The 19,514-nt window shown below is 43.2% G+C and overlaps 1 protein-coding gene across 2 annotated transcripts in view; it reads right to left on the bottom strand.

Moving 5' to 3' along the window:
* Window positions 1-15,662: 15,662 nt before the first annotated feature.
* Window positions 15,663-19,514, bottom strand: part of SMS (spermine synthase) — a 56,050-nt gene continuing 52,198 nt past the window's right edge. For both annotated transcript variants that reach the window (XM_029929530.1, XM_029929529.1), the window contains 2 exons: window positions 18,057-18,172; window positions 15,663-16,161 (listed from right to left, as the gene is read on the bottom strand). In XM_029929530.1, coding sequence (XP_029785390.1) covers window positions 16,122-16,161; window positions 18,057-18,172 — 156 coding nt within the window. In that variant the 3' untranslated portion in view covers window positions 15,663-16,121. The remainder of the gene's footprint in view (window positions 16,162-18,056; window positions 18,173-19,514) is intronic.

Here is a 19,514-nt window from a genome sequence, read left to right as displayed (position 1 = left end):
ATGAAAAAACCTGTTGGCACGCCAGGGCCCTCGGGCCACCCCTCTTCCCCTGCTCACACCCCCAGCAGCAGCAGCAGCACCTTCCCACCCGCCAGAGCCCAGGCAGAGTGTTCCATCAGGAAGACGGGATGAAAGCTGAGAAAGAGACCCCGTGGGCCCTGGCAGTGGGCTCTGAGTGGTTTGGGGGGGAAATTCCAAGTCTCAGGGATACAAACTATGTTCCAGAAGGGGACGCAGGCAAAGGCCTTGGCACTGCAGACAGCGCCCCGCCCCTGCCGTGGTGAGGGGCACAGCTGTGAGGACAGCCTCCGTGAAAGGCCTCTGGAAACCAGGACCCAGAGCAGGGCTCCTCTCGCTCAGTTTTCAGGGCAAAACTGTAGCCCTTATCATGCAGCTTACAACTTACATGCTTTCACATCCCACCTACCCAAATAGATTTAACCTCCAAGAGTTTTTTTAAGTTTACTTATTTACTTTGAGATAGAAATAGTGAGCAGGGGAGGGGCTGAGAGAGAGGGAGAGGGAGAATCCCAAGCAGGCTCCGCACTATGAGCACAGAGCCAGATGCGGGGCTCAGTCCCACGGACCGTGAGATCATGACCAGAGCCAAGAGTCAGATGCTTAAGCTCCTTGAGCCACTCAGGCGACCCTATGAGAGTTGGGGGTTTTTTTTGGTTTGTTTTTTAAGAGAAATCTAGATGTCAGATATTGGGAGTGAGCTACCTACGGCAACTGAGGAACTGGACAGCTAAAGCAAAAAGGAAAAGACCCACGAGGTGTTCTTAAATAAGGTAATTTATGCAAGTTCATTTGTGGAAGAAGCAATGTTGTTCAACATGTCCAATCCCAGGGCCGTTTTATTGTGTTAGTATTATATAAAATTTATCAGGTGATATATGAATTTCAAAAACATGTAATATAGTATCCAAACAGGAAAGATCATTTGTCTTCCGAAGGAGGTGATGAATACTGCTTTAAACAATAGACTGCCTCATTGACATTGTTAGCCATGAATTCCATTTGGAGTTCACTCCTCACCTTAAAGGCTTAGCATTATTTAACTGTAATACCCCCCAATCATAACCACTCAGACAATCGATCCTGTTTAATCACTGACGTTTCTGTAATGTGGGAAAGGCCAGATTATTTTTGTTCGAAGTGAGCATAGCAAGTCTCATAGTATGGTATAATTAAGAACTGTTTACTTTTTCTTAAATCTAGCACCCCTCACCCCCACCTCAAAAGCTAGACATTAAAGTACTAAATATAATGATCTTGGAAAACCAAATTGCTATGTTCCTGGCAGGCCTTCCCTGGTTTCCCTTAAACATTTCTATCTGAAGTGAGGATGAATAAAAAAAGAAAAAAAACAGGAACCTGGAAAATATATAGCTATCCGTTCACTGCATCTGCCACCTAGCCATCAGAGTTTCCGCTCGAGGACTAAAAACCAGTCCCTCCCTCCGTCCTCTGTCCCTTTTTGACTCTTTTAGATTGTTACCTGTATTGTTTCAAATGTCCATGGGGCACACCATGCTGGATCAGGAGACACCAGCCCGCTGTTTTGTCTGTTAGTCTCCCCAGGAAGATTGGGGGACATGTCTGAGGGCCTTGGTCACCTTGATATGTTCAGTGTCCCCACCCGGGCCTGACACATCAGCAGCCTTAGTGTTATTGAGCAAACAAATGATTTATCGTTTTGCCCTCACGAACTTTATAGTGTTGAGTTACTCGGGCATAAAGAATGTCAGAATCAGTTCCCCGTGGTAGCGAATTACGCCAGTGTGCTACCACTATAAGGTTTAGAATCTAAGAGTGAGAAAGGGTAGCTATAAGATCCTGGATGATTCCATTCAAATCCCACTGGCTAGAGTACGACAGAGAACCCCCAGAACAAAGACGAGACTGACAAGGCGTGCCCTTGTGAAATCTTTTCTAAGATACAATTCATTTTAATTACATTTTATAATCACCAGGAGACTAGATCGACTATGCTTTGAGTAATTATACAACATTGCACTTAATACAAGGTTGTTTTTTAGAGGTGAAATTAAAGACATCAGATCCTGGAAATGCTTAGAAGGGAATCGTTCTGCACGGGGTTGGAGCAGGGGAGCGATGCAATACGGCAGCTGACGCTGTCCTGCTATTCGGCAATCTTGTGTTAAATGTGTTCAAACACTGAGCTGGCTGTCACCGCTTTGGGGAATAAATGAGTTATAAAGTATGAAGAAAGACAGATGACCACATGGATTTCATTGCTTACCTAAGCACAACTTTGTGGTCTTTAAAAAACTAAGTAATGTTTCTTTTTTAAGGTGGTATGTGGGTCCCGGTTTAACACAGTTACCAGCACTTGAATTGTTCCCAAGATAGAGCTCTTTTTTTTTTTTGGTCGATTTCACATGCTGAACTACTTTACCCACAAACTTAATAAACTTAGATATAACTACCACATTTGAAAAAATGTTTTATGCACAGCATCTTCAGTAATTTGTTATAATGCAGTTGTATACCCTATGATAATGATCCCACACAATTTAGCTGTTAATTTAAGTGTTTAAATTTAATGTGTCTTTCAGAAGTTTGTTTATTGAGAGAGAGCATGGGGAAGGGGACACTAGAGAGGGAAAAAGAGAATCATAAGCAGGCTTTATGCTGACAGAACGGCTCAGGCTCAGGCTCATTCAATTTAGCCATCCTAAATTTAATGTTTAAAAATGAATTGGCGCCCCTGAGTGGCTGAGTCAGTTAAGCATCCAACTCAATTTTGGCTCAGGTCATGGTCTCACAGTGGTGAGATCAAGCTCCATGTCGGGCTCTGCACTACATGTGGAGCCTGTTTAAGATTCTCTCCCTCCTTTTCCCTCACTTGTGCCTGCTCTCTCAAAAACTAAAAAATTAAAAATAAGGAAATTATATAGTGGACCATCAGAAAAAATAATTTCGTCTGTGATCAACACCTTTTCCTTTTTGTAATATTCTAGAATAAAATACAATCCATTGGCATTCTGTGGCCATCTGTGTATCTTTTTTAAAGTACATTTTTGCGGGGCGCCTGGGTGGCTCAGTCGGTTGGGCATCCGGCTTCGGCTCAGGTCAGATCTCACAGTCGTGGGTTCGAGCCCCGCGTCGGGCTCTGTGCTGACAGCTAGCTCAGAGCCTGGAGCCTGCTTCCAGTTCTGTGTCTCCTTCTCTCTCTGCCCCTCCCCCTCTCATGCTCTGTCTCTCTCTGTATCAAAAATAAATAAAACATTAAAAAAAATATTAAAAAAAAAGTACATTTTTGGCACAGCCCCATCAAATATCACTTTCTCAAAGTCCAAAAAAGCTGCTGGACTCAGAAACAGGCCCATGAATAAAAGAATAACTTAATGTAGGACAACAAAGGCATTTCAAATGATTAGTTAATGAATGGACAGTCTAATCAAGGGCACTGGGACAAGTGGTGATCACAATGGAACAAAATACCCTCACAACTCATAGCATACCAAAAACAAAACAAAACAAAAAAACCCAAAACACCTTTCTTCGCTCCTACCAAAAAAAAAAAAAAAAAAAAAAAAAAAAAAAAAAAAAAAGATGCCAGGTAAGTGAAAGAATTATAAAAAGCAAAAGTTCAAAACATGGCAGATTGTGTGTGTGTGTGTGTGTGTGTGTGTGTATGATCAGGCTAGGGAAAAGTTTCTAAAACAAGACCAATAAACACAAGCCATAAGGGAAATCGACTAATAAATAGGTCTTAATCTCACCGTTTTTGAGTTTGAGCTGGCTCTGTGCTGACAGTGCAGAGCCTGCTTGGGATTCTTTCTCCCGTTCTCTGTCCCCCTCTCTTCTCTCTCTCCTCTCTCTCTCTCTGAAAATAAACAAACAAATAAATAAACTTAAAAAATGATTTAAAAAATAAAAAACCCATGTGCATCAAAAAATACCATGAATAAATGAAAAGATAAAGCATGACCAAAGCTAGTCTTCTGATGATTACAAAATGTATTTTTTTTTTAAAAAGGTGCAACTTAAAAAGATTTCTTAACGGTAGATTGGGAGTAGCTACTCCTAACAATACAAGCAACACAGAATCGGGGCGCCTGGGGGGCTCAGTCAGTTAAGCATCTGACTTTGACCCAGGACATGGTTTCAAGGCTCATGAGTTCAGGCCCCACGTCGGGCTCTGTGCTGACAGCTCAGAGCCTGGAGCCTGCTTCGGATTCTGTGTCTCCTTCTCTCTCTGCCCCTCCCCTACTCATGCTCTGTCTCTGTCTGTCTGACGCACTCTCTCTCAAATATAAGTAAACATTGAAAAATAAGCAACAGAGATTATTCTCAACATGTAAATACAATAGATCAATAAGAAAATAAAAGCACAATGGCCACATGGACAGAAGACAGGCATTTTTCCAAAAAAGAACACTGGCTAGCCAATTAACTTATAAAACTGTGCTCAACCTCATTAGTAATCAGGTAAATGAAAATTTAAACAATTACCATTTCACACCTCCAGGCCAGTAAAAATTTTTTAAACTAAAAATACCAGATGTTGGAAATGGAGCAACTTCAACTCTGATATCCTGTCATAAATGTGTAAATTGGTACTTGATCTAAATTTCCACCTTGGGAAGCAATTTGGCAACATCTAATAAAGTCGAAGTCTAAAGAAGCAACCATGTGAGAAGATACTGGAAGAGATGTTTGTTTGTTTTTAAATGAGTCTACCTCCAGGTGCTGAGGTGCCATTTCTAAATGATTTGTAAATTTAAAGGCCAGAAACCAAGTAGTGGAGGTAGCAGATAGTTAAGGGAGACTTGTAGGTATCATCTGATAAATGTCGCCAGCACCTTTCTAACTTCTGAGGATTTTGTCTATTAGCCCTTCACAGGCAGCGTTTTAAAGGGGTGATGTTTTTAAAGGAGTTCTTTGGCACATAACAGAAACTCACAATAATGTATTTTCCAACTTCTCCATTGCTTTTTTCCTAGTAACGTTATTGTAGCATTCTGATTCTTCCATGAGGATGCTGACATTAGTCCTCCAAATTTTGATGGTCTATGGATTTTGGCTGCATTAAATGCATTTGTTCCATGAAAGAAAAAGCTGGTCATTTCTTTTTGGGGGTTGTTCATTTCTTCATACTAATCAAGTTGAAACATAAATTAGTCACTCTTACTGTTAACCTGAATCGCTTGCTACGTCTTTTGTACATTACTGGGTCTTTCACATCCAAGCTAGCAGATATGGTATCTTTTTGATGATTTACATTCCATAGAATCTTCTTAGATCATTTATATTTTGATTCTCTTTACCAGGTACTGTGGCACCTGCTAAACTCTGGGGATGTGAAGATCTTTAGAGCATGGTCCCTACTCTCCAAAAGTTTATATAATAACACTAATATCTAACCCTAACCAATTTTGACACACAAATAGAACATCATCCAAATCTGCTTTACATAAATAAGTCCTCTCAGGACATGTCAAAAATGTCTAACCCCTTTACTGCCCCCATTTAATTATCATTTAATAAAGCCACTTACCTTGAAGATGTGTGGAGAAATTAGAGAGAGAGAAAAATGAGCATTATGGAGAATTACAGTGGGTTTTTAAAAATGAAGTAAAACCAAGTCTAAATAACTGTTTTTGGCAAATACAAAGCCTGGTGAGGTCACAGCACCCAATATTCTGTAACATTCCACCACGTGGTTTCTTTTAAAGGCAGCAGCAGCCCAAAATACTTGACAGTTTGGCTGCAGTGGGATACATTCTGATTTTACATAACTCATTTTTGAAACTTGATATTTGCTGGTAAATAATAAAAGCTAACATTTGAGCCCTTACTCTGTGCCAGGCACCAATCCAAGCCTCACAATGATCCAGAGGAAAGTTGCTATGGATTGAACGCTTGTGTTGCTTCAAGTTCATATACTGAAATCCTAACATCCCCCAGGGTGCCTGGGTGGCTCAGTCAGTTAAGTGTCCAACTTCGGCTCAGGTCACAATCTTGCAAGTTTGTGACTTCCAGCCCCATCTCAGGCTGTCTGCTCTCAGCACAGAGTCTGCTTTGGCTCCTCTGTCCTCCTCTCTCTCTGTCCACCCCCCCTCCAACTCTGAAATTTAAAAAAAATGTGACAGTAGTGACAGTATTAGGAAAGGGGGCATGTGGAAGGTGACAAGGTCATAGAGGGCAGCCCTCATGAACAGGATTAGTACTCTTACAAAAGAGGCCACAGAGAGCTCCTTGACCTCCAACTATATGGACGCAGAAAGAAGAGTGCCATCTATGAACCAGGAAGCTGGCTATCACCAACACTGAATCCACCAAGCATCTTGATCATGGACTTCCCAGCCGTTGCTACTGTGAGAAATAAACTTCTTTTTACAAGCCACCCAGTCTATGGTATTCCGTTCTAGAAGCTCGAATGGGCTACGACAGAGTTGCTGTTATTGTTCCTATTTTACAGATGCCCCAAAGTGGGCCATCGTCCCAGAGGCAGGAGATGGCAGAGGCAGGATGGGAAGCCAGCGGTCTGGGCCGAGCCTACGCTCTGCACCTTCACTGCATCCCACGACTAAAGAGTATTTGCAGGAATCAGCATTCCTTGTCCTGAACGTGAGGAGTAAATCGTAGTATCACTAAACATGTATTAGCACTATTGACTTTTACGTCTGGAAATTTATAATGGTTTCTCAAGCCAGTCCTGATGCTAGTACTAAAAGCAAGAAGTGAAGAAACAATGCTGCCTTGACTTCCATGTGCAAAAGAAAATTCAGTCTTGTGTTTCAGGCTCCCTAATTACCAAGAAAATGTTTGCCAAACGGCATCTTTCCTAAGTTTCCCGAATAATGTCCCAGGAAGCCAGACTTTGGCATCTCCTACCAACGTAGTAGATCTTTACAATTCACAGTACTATTTGACCCTGTGAGGCATCTGTTCATGTTTTGCTTACTTCCTTCAAGATATGACCATCTCTTTGCTAATAAGAGGTCATCTGTCCACTGCTTCATTCAAAGCGCAATATAGGCTTTTAAGGTTCAGTCTTCACAGATTTTCAGTCTCGGTGGACAATCTGTGCTGCTGTCTCTGAAAAAGACGTTTTCCCATTTCCTTAAACACCATGAGTTCTGACCAGGGGCATTAAGCACCCCTTGGATTTCATATTCAATTCTGAAGTCAAATGTGGTAGGCTGAATTACTGTTCTGGCTTCGTGCTGCTGGAGCGCACTTCCTTGCCTCCCAGCTTTGGGCTTGGCTACCCAATGTGCGTTGACCAACCGGACAGCGACTGACATGAAAGAGAGACTAGACAGGTACCCACATCAACACTCTTTGCTAGAAGTTATTGAAATGTGAAGTTTGCTAGCAGGCAGTCTTAGGGCAGTAACAGCTGATGAATACGTAAGAAGCCCTCCTCCTTTGCCATCTCCTTATTTTGAAGAGCACGTGTATTAGTTACCTGGGATCAATGTAACAAAGAACCACAGTCTGGCTGGCTTCAACAACAGGAATGTATTATCTCACCGTTCTGGAGACTTTAACTCTGAGATCAAGCTGTTGGAAGGGCTGGGTCCTTCTGAGGGCTGCAAGGGAGAGTCTTCCCAGGCCTTTCTCCTTAGGCCTTCCTTGGCTTGTAGAATAGTGTTCTCCTTTCTCCACAATGTACGTTTCTGGGTTGAAATGTGCCCTTTTGTAAGGATACCAGTCACATCAGATGAGGGCCCACCCAGATGACTCCTCTTAACTTGATCATCTGCACAGACCCTATTTCCAAACAAGATCACATTCACAGGTACTGGGGATTGGGACTTGAACATCTTTTGCAGGGGACACAATTACACAATTCAACCACAACATCATCCCAGGCGCCTTTCGGGTGGGGGAGAGTAAGACCGCAAGGGCCTGGGGCACCTGGGTGGCTCAGTCGCTTGAGCGTTCAACTTTGGCTCAGGTCATGATCTCGCAGTCTGTGAGTTTGAGCTCCACGTCGGGTTCTTTGCTGACAGCTCAGATCCTGGAGCCTGCTTCGGATTCTGTCACCCTCTCTCTTCCACCCTCCCCTGTTCACCTCTGTCTCTCAAAAATGAATAAATGTTTAAAATTTTTTTTTGAAAAAAAAAAAAAAAAAAAAGACCGCAAGGGCCTAATGGTCCTTGGTTAAGGAAAATCTGAGTTACTCTTTTTGCACAGCTGTAGCTGGGATAAATACTAGGCTTTGCTGTCTTCTTCTAAACATTTGGTGTCTGTAACCATTTGCATAAATCACCGCCATCCCTACCCATCCCTTAACTAAAACCTATGTGTTCTGTTTATAGCCTTCACCCTACTAAGCCTTATACTCAGTCCCGTGCGCTTTCACCTCCTGAAGCCCTCACGGTGCGCCCTGTTGCTTTGCGCCTGTGTTTCTTTGCCACTGAAGAGGCTGCCCACAGGTTTTCTTCCTCTGTACAATGTCCTGAACAGATCCCAAACATCGTCTTTTTTCTATGGCCCCCTACACAGCGCTGCTGTGGCCAGAGCGGCCAATAAGTGCTACAGAAAGCTGTTAGTATATCAGAAACTGAATCATGTAACCTCTAATCTGCCCCCTGATCATTCTTTCCATTTTGAATAAACCTGCAAAAAACCCAATGTCAAACCGAAATGTGATCTGGTTATATTCTCCACAGAAATAAACAAACTTAACCTAAAACCATGAAATCAAAGCACAATCCAGGCTTCAGTAAGTTGCAGGTCTGGTTGACTAAGAGGTATAATCCCTTACCCTTGTGTTTAGAACCTTCTATCTGTCAAGACAATGTCTGCACACTGAATGTGGCCTCCATTTCCTTTCAGAATCAGGAGGAGGACTTGAAAATTGACACTGTTCATTGCTTCGAAGTCTCCACCAAATGGCTTCCATCCATTGCTGATTTTTCATATGCTGCGGGTGTAAAGCCTTTTGGTTTGGGGAGTGTTGGGAGGTTAAAATTGAGCCCCAAATAATGGCTTACCTAATTGCCTTTTTAACAAAATCCAGAACATTTCTAACCCTTGGAAATCAGATGAAAGTCACTTTAGCAATTACTACGGCAACATCTATTGCTTTTGAGGCTACCAGTAACAGTAAGTTGATATTTAAAACATTTCTCTTCATCAGTGGGCCGTGCCAACAGCTCCCTGTGTTCTCCCACAATGTTACCCATCTGAGTTTGCACTCAGCAGCACTCTAGCTCAGCACTGCTTAGAACCCGGAGCGCACACTCGCAGCGCCGCCATTAGCAGATTGGACTGTGAGAACTGCAGACTCCTGGGCTCTGCCCCAGACCTGCTGACTTTTAAGGGCATAAAATCAGGTAATCCTAATGTGCACTCAAGTCGAGAAGCGCTGCCCTCGCTTTTCTCTTCCTACTTCTACATAACAGGACAGCCACTGTTCCGGCTGAACCTTTTAAAGTCCTCAGCCAGTTTTCCTGTAAAACTAATTACACAGCTTTTTAATGTGATCCTATTTTCAAATCTAAAATATGACAATACAGGGCTCTTGGCCCACTTCAGGCTCCAGGCCCACTCTCACCCTCCATTCCTCCCTTCTGTCACATATGCGGGGAAAGAAAAATAAACCTCTTCACGCCCTGCAGCCTCTTAGCAGAAACTCAGAAACAAACATCTCACAGCAACGAAAGGAGGGGTCTTCGTAGCAAGATCTCCTTCACCAGAGGCCTTTTGCCTCTAAGCCTCTAAGACATCCTCTTCCTCTTGCTGCTCTTCCCCGTGTCCTGTGTGGCCCCAGGCAGGTACCGTGCAGTGACAGGCAAAAAGCCTCAAACACAATTTCTCCATTAGAATGTCTGCGTCACCAACACTGCATTTCACAGGCTCCTGTACTACACGGTAAAAGCAGCAGATGCTTCTGGGGATCCTTTGACCCTTGTTTCTCTTAGGTGTTTGATTCTATGTCCAAAAGTCTTAGTGTCACGTCCATCAGGCAGACAGGAGACCAACTGTGCCAAGACCATCACTTTCTTACTGTTTTTTTCCCCAGATTTTATTTTACTCGAAGTAAAGCGGCTGGAGGCTGCTTGGGATTCTCTCTCTCCCTCTCTCTTTCTGCCCCTCCCCAATTTACACACATGCTCTCTCTCAAAATAAACAAACATTTAAAAAAAGGACTAGTTTCAGACTTTTGATCTCCAGAACTGTAAGATGATAAATTTGTCACTGTAAGGAACTTAATTTGCGGTAATCTGTTCGAGCCACAATAGGAAACTTCTACACAACTCATAAACCATCTCTGGGAGACACTATATAGCCCTGTTCACAGGCTCCTTGACAAATTTTCCCCAAGACTTTACATCAGACGGTGACGCTTGCCTGATTCAGTCTTCCATGTGAAGATTACAAAATGCTTATTTTCCAACTCCAGCACTCACAACACTTAGTTGGCACTCAGCTTTCCATGGTAAATACCTTATCTGTCTGTATATGTCTTCCCACTTATTTATGCATTTGTGTTCCATATACCCTCATGACTTCCAATGTTTTCCACTGGTTTATAATTCATTACCATGCTTAACTATTTTAGTGTACAAACCCTTCCTGATTTATCCAATGGAAGCCAAGGGCCAGGCTCAAGCCTTGTGGCCTTGCTGCCTGGTCTCTACAGACTGGCACTAGAACCAAGCCACGGACCCAAGTGGAGGTCTGGTGCAAGAATTCCACCCAGTGGGTAAGTAATCACCAAGGATGGAGTCATTAAAGAGTGATGAAGTTGACGGTGGACCACAAACAAACGGGGGGGGGGGGGGGAACCGAGGGAAAACTCACAGAAATGGCTAACACCAAAATGGCCACAGATTCTCACGCCATTCCAGTTTTATGGTCTGAATGCTCTACAGCTTCCTGAGTTTCTGCTCTTCTTTGGCCCTCCGGGTCACTGAGAAGGAACCCAAAATACACAAGCCCTAGAGAAATTACCCCTTTTATAACAGAGCACTTTCACCCATGTTCGGACTTTACCCTTGCTCCTTCGATGCATGAAGATACAAGAACTTCTCCCTTTACCTCTGACTGCTTTTCTCCTTGAACACTAGCCTATTTCCCACATGTCCCACTTGGAAAGTGCAATTCTAAGAATTCCCTTTTATGGTGCACTTTAACCTTGTAATACCTACTATATGCACAGTGTTCAACGTGACCAACAGGGACCAGGTTGTGGCGGCTGGAGCTTACATTCTAGCCATCTGTCAACCACACCCGGGCTGAAGATCTTGCTTCCTGGGCCGCATAGCAGTTAAAGACCTCCAGCTCTTACATGGCAGTCAAAATCCATCCTCTGGTGTATTTTTTCTCACCAGGAGACACTGTCTCTTCAAACATTAAACATTAAAAATATGCAGACAATACATAACGAAGAATATTTAACATGATGAGAAAAAAACAGAAATGAGTGTGAAGGGCCCATGCGACGAGCGCTTCCCCCTTAGCACCGGGAGGAAGGACGAGGAGTTTCGGGCTGTCAAATGTAACTCCCACAACCGAACGCAGGCAAAGGCAGAGTTGTCTAGAAAGTAGAGGCCACAGAACGTAGCCCAAGGAGCATTACTGTCCTTCCGCAACGAACTCTGAGCTGTCAGAATCAGTTAGTGAGAACCTAACCTAAATACCAACATAATCATCATCCTATCAGGAACAATACTAACAACCAGAGGCAAAGCCCCCATCTGTAAGAGCCCTGCCCCTTGCCTGTCTTTACAATCCTGGGTTTTCATCTCCAGGCAATGGGGGGGCGGGGGCGGGGACGACAACCCTGCAGGCTTCCCTCTTTGGATATCAGAGGGCATCTGTTAAAAGAGACCTGGCTTGTTAAATTTGCTTTCCCAGGGAGAGCCCCCGACTTATTCTGCTACATTCCTGAGCAAAGCAGCACAGATGCAGCCTGTTCCCTAATACTTCATCATCAAGAAATTGCTCGCTGAAAATGACCACGCGTCATTAGCTGCTGCCTGGGGGCTGGCGTCTGCATTCGTGAGCTGGCCAGGGTGCCTCCAAGACCCCCAGATACTGGAGGTATGCGTACCTGTCCAGTCACATTTACCATCTGATTTCCCAGGGAAATCCCATTCAAGGGTATTCAAATCGCTTTCCAAATGCATTGGGTTATTTCTTGCCCATGTTCTATTTCTCATGTTTGAAATAATGAGTAAAGCAGAAATCAGTGGAATGACTGCACTAAGTAATTGAGATTTTCAATGGCTCTGGCCAAGAAGGACCGACCTGCCAGCATTCATCTGAGGTTCTGACAGCAGGGTGAAGGGACCCAGCTACCCTTCCCTCCCACCTAAATACAATCAAACAATGGAAGGTTCTTCAACTGGGGCCTATGAACACAACTGTGTGTCCCTAAACTCGAACCGGAAAACAGTTCTATCTTTATTTTCACTAACCTCGGATTGAAATTCAGTACTTCCTTTAAGCATGAACGTAGGTGACAAACCATATGAGTACTGGCAGTACCTACAACTGTCAACCAGAGGAATCAGATTCTTAACCACATTTCAGTTGCTGCAGATCTTATAAATATTTATGTTCATTACAACCCCGAAATCATGGTATCTGATCCACCACTACATTCAGCTATGTAACAAGCTATTAAAGCACAAATATTAAGTCATAAATTTTTAAAAGACAGTATCTCTTGTTTCCTTGTAATCATATCTACTTCATGTATTAAAAACCAGGTTTCTGAGGAGGGGCTCAGAGGTTTAACCAAACTGCCAAAGGAGTTCAAGGCACAAAAAAAGGGTTAAGAACTGCTGTCACAGGCTTATAGGTAGCCAATTCAGAATGCTGGAACCTAGATTCAAATTGTGACTAGCTAAGGGACCCGCCCCTCCCCCAGGGCACATTGAAAAAAAAAAAAACGTTGACTGCTGCCTACTCAGTAATATTAACACTGAATTCACAAAGTTATTTTAAAACAAAGCAAGACAGGGGCGCCTGGGTGGCTGAGTTGGTTAAGCGTCTGACTCTTGGTTTCAGCCCAGGTCATGATCTCCCGTTCATGGATTCAAGCCCCGTGTCAAGCCCCGCCAGCAGCGCAGAGCCTGCTTGGGATCCTTTATCCTTCTCTCTCTGCCCCTCTCCCACTCACTCTGGCACTCTCAAAAACGTTTAAAAAAGTGGGCAAGATAATGTAAATAAAAGTGGTACACTAGCCCAAAGTATAGCAATATAAAAGATTATTTAGCACAAAGGCACTTAGCAAAAGGAGACAGAAAAAGGTTAAGTGTCTCTTGATGACCACATAACAACTCCTATCAAACAATGCTGTCCAACCAGCCTCTGGAACAGTGTTATTCCAAGCTGGGGAGGAAGGACAGCTACCGTGTAAATCAGCATATGGCTTCCTTCACTGAGGTTTTGCCTGGAACAAGAAGTTGGGCTCAAGTAAACAGAGTCCTCAGAGAACAAAGAACTGGTTGAAGGACCGCGCTTCGAGCAGCACTGCTCTGGGGTCCCCATCTCATACACCCTTCACCACAGTACGGGAGCCATGGGAACAGAACAATATCCATCAATCTGAGACCACTGAAACTTACAGTAGTTAAAGCAACCAAGGTGACGATTCCACTGCGCGGCAAGTGGAAGGCACATTTTTATTTTGACATCAGTACTGCTTGTGCAGAGGAAAAACACCGTTAACCCAGCCTTCCTTTGGCTCACCATTAATCAAGGGTTTTAAATACTCAATCACATTTTTAGGAGAAAGCAGCAATTTTAAAAATAAACCAGGGGTGCCTGTGTGGCTCAGTCGGTTAAGCCTCTGACTCAGCCTCTTTCACTTCAGGACAGAATCTCACAGTTTGTGGGCCCAAAGCGCATGTTAGGCTCTATGTAGATGGCATGGAGCCTGCTTGGGATTCTCTCTCCCCCACCCCTCCTGGCTCGCTCTTTCTCTCTCTCAAATAGACAAACATTAAAAATACAATAAAATAAACCAATTCTTGATATCTGCTAATGTGTTGAATGGAATTCGGATTACTCAGCCAGTATTTGTCTTTAATTAGAGTGGTTGTACGATACAACAGTAGTCTTTTAGATTACATACATTATATAAAACACAACAGCCATTAACGTAAAATAACTTAGATCTTACTGTATTTCCTTAAAATGCAGCTAAAGTAGAGGTTGGTTTTGGCTATGAGTTTAGTGTGCAAGTTTCATTTTCAACAATTGCAAAGATGTTCAAAAACTAGCAGGCATCATCCTTTCTCCAATACAAAGAAACGAGTAGGGTCCAAATCTACCATTAATCACGCCCAAGTCACAATCTCCTTTCCTTCCGCCTCCTACCCCATCCCGCTTTCCCTCTCCCGAGTGTATCTCCCGAGTGTATCTCTGAAGTCTGCCACAGCCTGGTCTGGCTCGGTTCTGACTCCGCTCTCGGCAGGACACCGGTGTCATCTGACTCATCATGGGGTTTAGCCTCTGCACCAAGCTGGCCTTGAAGTATAAAGCTTTGCCGACTTATTAGTAACACTATATCCAGAGAGCAGATAGACTTGGTTTCTTTTCTGTAATGCAAAAAATCCAATTCTGTTAAGCCAAATGGTGTTCTAATGGTAATAATACCACCATTTTTAATCTCACACAGTATGCAAATACAAAGCCTTTGAAAACATTACAGAAGAATTTGAGGGGGTAGGTAGGATTGTCAATGCCTTACCAGTGCTTTTTTTAGAAACTCAATGCACAAGAGAAACATTTGCTGGAAGCCAGTTTGCTTCCAACGTTACAAACTCTCCTTTATTCCATTATTGTTTCTTCTCCATGCCAATCCAGTCAAAAATAAAAGTAGGCATGCACTCATTTTTTAAAGAATCAGCTATTACAGGGGTACCTGGCTGGCTCCATGTGACTCTTGATCTCAGGGTTATGAGTTCAAGCCCCACATTGGGCATAGATGTAACTTAAAAATAAAATAAAAAAAAATAAAAACAACATAACTATTAAAAAAAAAAGTATCTGTTAAAGAAACCTAACTTGGGAGGCATGTTCTGGGTTGACACTAATTTTCTCAAAACACACACTGAGTATTTCAATTATTAATGCTTTGCTTACTGTAAGTTCACCATAAATGAACTCATGCCTTGATAAAAAAATTGTTATAAAAAGAAGAGAACCACCATTGAAGTCTAATAATCCAAGTCCAAGTCCACAAACACACTATACAAACTGTGAGCTCCCTGCACTTCCTTAGCTGAGTTCACGCCGCTCTCCTTGCGGCCTCTACAAACTACCATCTGTCCGTGCATCTAAACACCTTCTTCAAAAGTTTCACGGCAGCAATCCAAACTGATCTGTATTTCCACATTTAACACACCAGTAAGAATGGGAATAGAAATAAGCTTCCGATTGTCAACTTTTCAGTAAGGGCAAGTCTTTTCCTGTCCTCAGGTCAATTTTATAATGAAGAACTGGTGAATATAATAGCTTGTGTATCATTTACCAGGGCAGTAAATGAAGTCATTACTACTGTTCAAAAAAGGCCCTAAGGCCATCCTGTTATAAAGAGATAAATGGCACTAAGTGATAGAAAAGAACTAAAAAAAGACCAGGAGACACCTTTGTTCTGTGAGACCAGCAGTGAGAAAGCCGGGACCTGGCTGAAATAAAACGACAAACACAGAAAATTTCTCATTTATAATTTTAATCAAAGCATTGCTATTCATTTTTTAACTCCTTATAAGTATGAAATTTTAATAACTAAGTCAATTTTCTGGGAAAGAAACACCATCAAGAACTTCCCTCCAGAACAAAAACAATGATGTTCATTCCTCCAAACAACCAAATTTGAAGTCTACCAAAACAAAAACAAAAAGCCCACACACATGAAAGTAACAAAAATCACATTCTAGGGGTTCAGTGCATTTAGCAGCCTTCGCTGTGCTGTCTAATCATCCTTCAGCTGACTCAAAAAATATAACACCCTAGCTCACCAAAATATACATTTTCCATTTGCTTTTTTTAAATTAAAAATAATAATTAAGAAGAAAAGAAAACTTGAAGGAATTCACAATCAATTGCCTGACTCCTTTCGATGTCATGTACAGCGTATGAAGGTCAGCACCCGTGAGTGGGGCCAACGATCTTCAAGGGTGAGCTTTCTTCCAAACAGTGTAAAACACCCACCTGGACAGGGGTCAAGGAATAAGCGCAAATAATTCAAAGAAGACCAGACAGCATTTAGAATCTGTTTGCTGGCCTACAAACTGGAAGATGGATGCAAGTTTAATGGTGTAAAGTGTTGCAGTGATGACAATCAGGGTCTCTTAACAAGGCCACTTGAACAGTCTGCATACCTACCACCTGTGACTGGGACACCGGTGGGGAGGAGTGGGAGGAGCAGGGAGCAAAGCAGAGAGAAGGCTAACGGCTTACAAATATTCCCTCAGGTAACGCTACTGCCTCCCAGGTCTTAAAGATATGTTAGGGGATTAATATGATAAGGGTGAGAAGGTGAGAGACTGGAGGGTGGTGGGGGAGTGCGGGAGGCCCCGGGGGAAAGAGGGGTGGGAAAATGTGGAGGGAGGGAGAAAGAGAAGGAGAAACAGGCAGAAGGATGGAGGGGAGCCAGAGGGCAGAAGCCCTTTGTCCAAATGTTATCAACTGATCTCTAAGATCTCTCAATATATAAACATTTGACTATAAAAAGTGCTTCAGGAGGAAAGCCTGATGAAGGTGGATGCCTGGTCAGGGGAGAGGCACCACGGATTCCCACAGAAAGAAAATGGCTGCCCAGCACACACAGAGAGCTCCCCTCCTTCCAGGGGAAGCCAGGGGTTTCTTAGAGCCGGTGTCTCTGTCGGAGGCCGCCAGGGTTTGCGGGCAAGGACCTCACTGCCGGTCAGCGGTGGTCACAGGATCTCTCTGGACAGCAATGCTGTTACAGGAAACTGGACTTGGCCACCTCAGATAAGGAAGCTTTTTATCTGGAGACTAGAAGTCTCCCTTTTAGGAGGAAACGCATTTTAAATTTCCAGTGATAATGCTCTCATTCTGCCTCTTCTCTGGGCTCTTTTATTTCTCTGGGCTAACTTTACAAGGTGGAACTAATGAAGAACACCAATATTAGCTTTGCAGTCCTCAGCATTATTTTTAGCTCTTGGTTTCTACTGCAAATCAGAATCCAGTGAAGCACAGAAACTAATATTAAAGTAGGATGGTTTTAATATAAAAAAAATAGAGGGGTGCCTGGGTGGCTCAGAGGGTTAAGCATCTAACTCTTGATTTCGGCTCAGATCAGGATCTCATGGTTCGTGGGGTCTGGGCCTGCATCGGGCTCTGTGCTGACAAAGGCCTGCTTGTGATTCTCTCTTTCCCCTCTCTCTGCTGCTCCCCACCCTGCGGATACGGTCTCTCTTTCAAAATAAATTTAAAAAAAAGTATACTTAGCATATTCAGTCTTTTTGCCAGCTACAGCTCAGGTAGTACTTTTTTTGAGAGAGAGACACACAGAGTATGAGCAGCAGGAAAGGGGCAGAGAGGGAGACATCTGAAGCAGGCTCCAGGCTGAGCTGTCAGCACAGACCCGATGTGGGGCTCAAACTCACAAACTGCAAGATCATGCATGACAGGAGCAAAAGTCAGACGCTTAATGAACTGAGCCACCCAGGCGCCCTTCAGGTGGTATTTTAGACCAGGACTTCTGAAGCTTAACACACAGCACAATCTCCCAGCGAACTGGTTATGGCAGGTCACCAGGCCTGTGCCAGCCTCTGCCAGAGCAGGAGGACAGCGTGGGGCTTGAGGATCTGTACTCTAACCTGTCCCCAGGGGATGCTGCAGTTCTGGGAACAGCCTTTAAGAACCAGCGCTGCTTAATCAGTAGGATCTGAGGGTGGGACAGAGGAATCAGTAGTATTTTAAAGCTTCAGGGAATTCCAATGTACAGCCATGTCTGAAGACCATGGCCTTATACAGTATAGAGCTAATTCCATTTATCATTGGGATTTCTAGTGTTGAACTGAAGTGGGATTTACTTGGGTACTCTGATCTGACAACATAGTGTTATGGTCCAAGGATACAATTCCAAGTACGAAGGAACACAGACGATCTCCTTGGAGAATTCCACAGGACAATACAGGCGCCCGAGTTGTTCTTCATAGAGCGACAAGGCTTCCGTCAAATTGACACAGTTGCCCTAAATCAAAGACAAAAAACAAACAATGGGATTCCTGAGTCTTCCTGAAGGCTCTCATTCATTTGAAGGTCACTAATAAATGAAAACAATTTTAGCTTTAGCTGAAAGTTCCTCTTTGAAAATGAGATAAGGCTTCCGTACTCTGACCAACTGCATTCAATTCTGCTTACAGACCCAAGAGCTCATTGTCCTTCTACCTCATTTACCAAGTATTGACAGGATTCAGAGAACGAAGCGACAAAAAGCAGGGACACCAATTTCTCATTAGTAACACGGTCACTGTATCAACACCGAGCAATTAGCAAAGATTCATATACATAAGCTATTCAAAATGTTTTTCCACTAGTCATCAATGTATTGAAAATGAAACATCAGAAAAATAATGTTCTTGATTTCCAGAATGGCTTAAAACTACCACCTTCATAAGAATCTAAGATGTTGACAAAGAACCATATTCATACCTCCATGCTTTCCCCCAAACATGTGATTTTGAGGCCTAAGGGAACAGACGTTTATTTACAATATGTACACTGAGGATATCCCACAGTTCCACTCCTTAAATGACATTTTCTCTGGACTTCGCTGTTCTAACTTTCCTCCCCTCGTTGCCACCACCTGTGCAGCCTCCCCAGCAGCTAGAGGCGGCCGGTGAGATGCAGTGGACTCTGCTGGGGGCTCCCGGGAATGTCTAGGCTTCTGGACAATCAAGCATAAGCAGGGCCACCCACCTCCTCCACTTAGTTCCAGCATATAAGCTAGATGTGACATTGGAAGCTGCAGGAGTCACTGTGACCATGAAGGAAAAAAAGGATGAATCAGATGCTGGCCAAGAACAGAGAAGAGCTACTGAAAGAATGCAGGATCTGCCTAGTTCTGCAGCAGCGCTTTTCTTTCTTTCTTTCTTTTTTTTTTTTTTTAAAGTAATCTCTACACCCAACATGGGACTTGAACTCACAACCCACCTACTTAGTCAGCCAGGCACTCCTAGAGCAGTGCTTCTAATCTTTAATGTGCATATGAATCACAAGAGATTTTCATTCAACAGGTCAGGAATAGGGTTTTTTAAATCATTTTAGCTCAATTTCCCTAATTGTGGTTTTTCATAATGGATACTTAATACCATCTGTTTCCTTTTAACCTATCAAGTTCTTAACAGACTGAAGACTACTGAATAGATGTGCTGATTCCATTTCTTCTTAAAAACTTCACTATCAATTTGCCTTAGGATAGCCAAGTACAATGTAAAAAGAAAATTATTCACAGATGAAGGCATTTTGTGAGGTAAGCATCCCTGAGAAAGGCATTTCGAAACCACCCAACCAGCCACAGGCAAGTGGGCCTC

This window comes from Suricata suricatta, chromosome X, assembly GCF_006229205.1.
Source record: "Suricata suricatta isolate VVHF042 chromosome X, meerkat_22Aug2017_6uvM2_HiC, whole genome shotgun sequence".
Taxonomy (NCBI): domain Eukaryota; kingdom Metazoa; phylum Chordata; class Mammalia; order Carnivora; family Herpestidae; genus Suricata; species Suricata suricatta.
The sequence above is the reverse complement of the archived record's forward strand: the minus strand, read 5'-3'. Positions and strand labels throughout refer to the sequence as shown.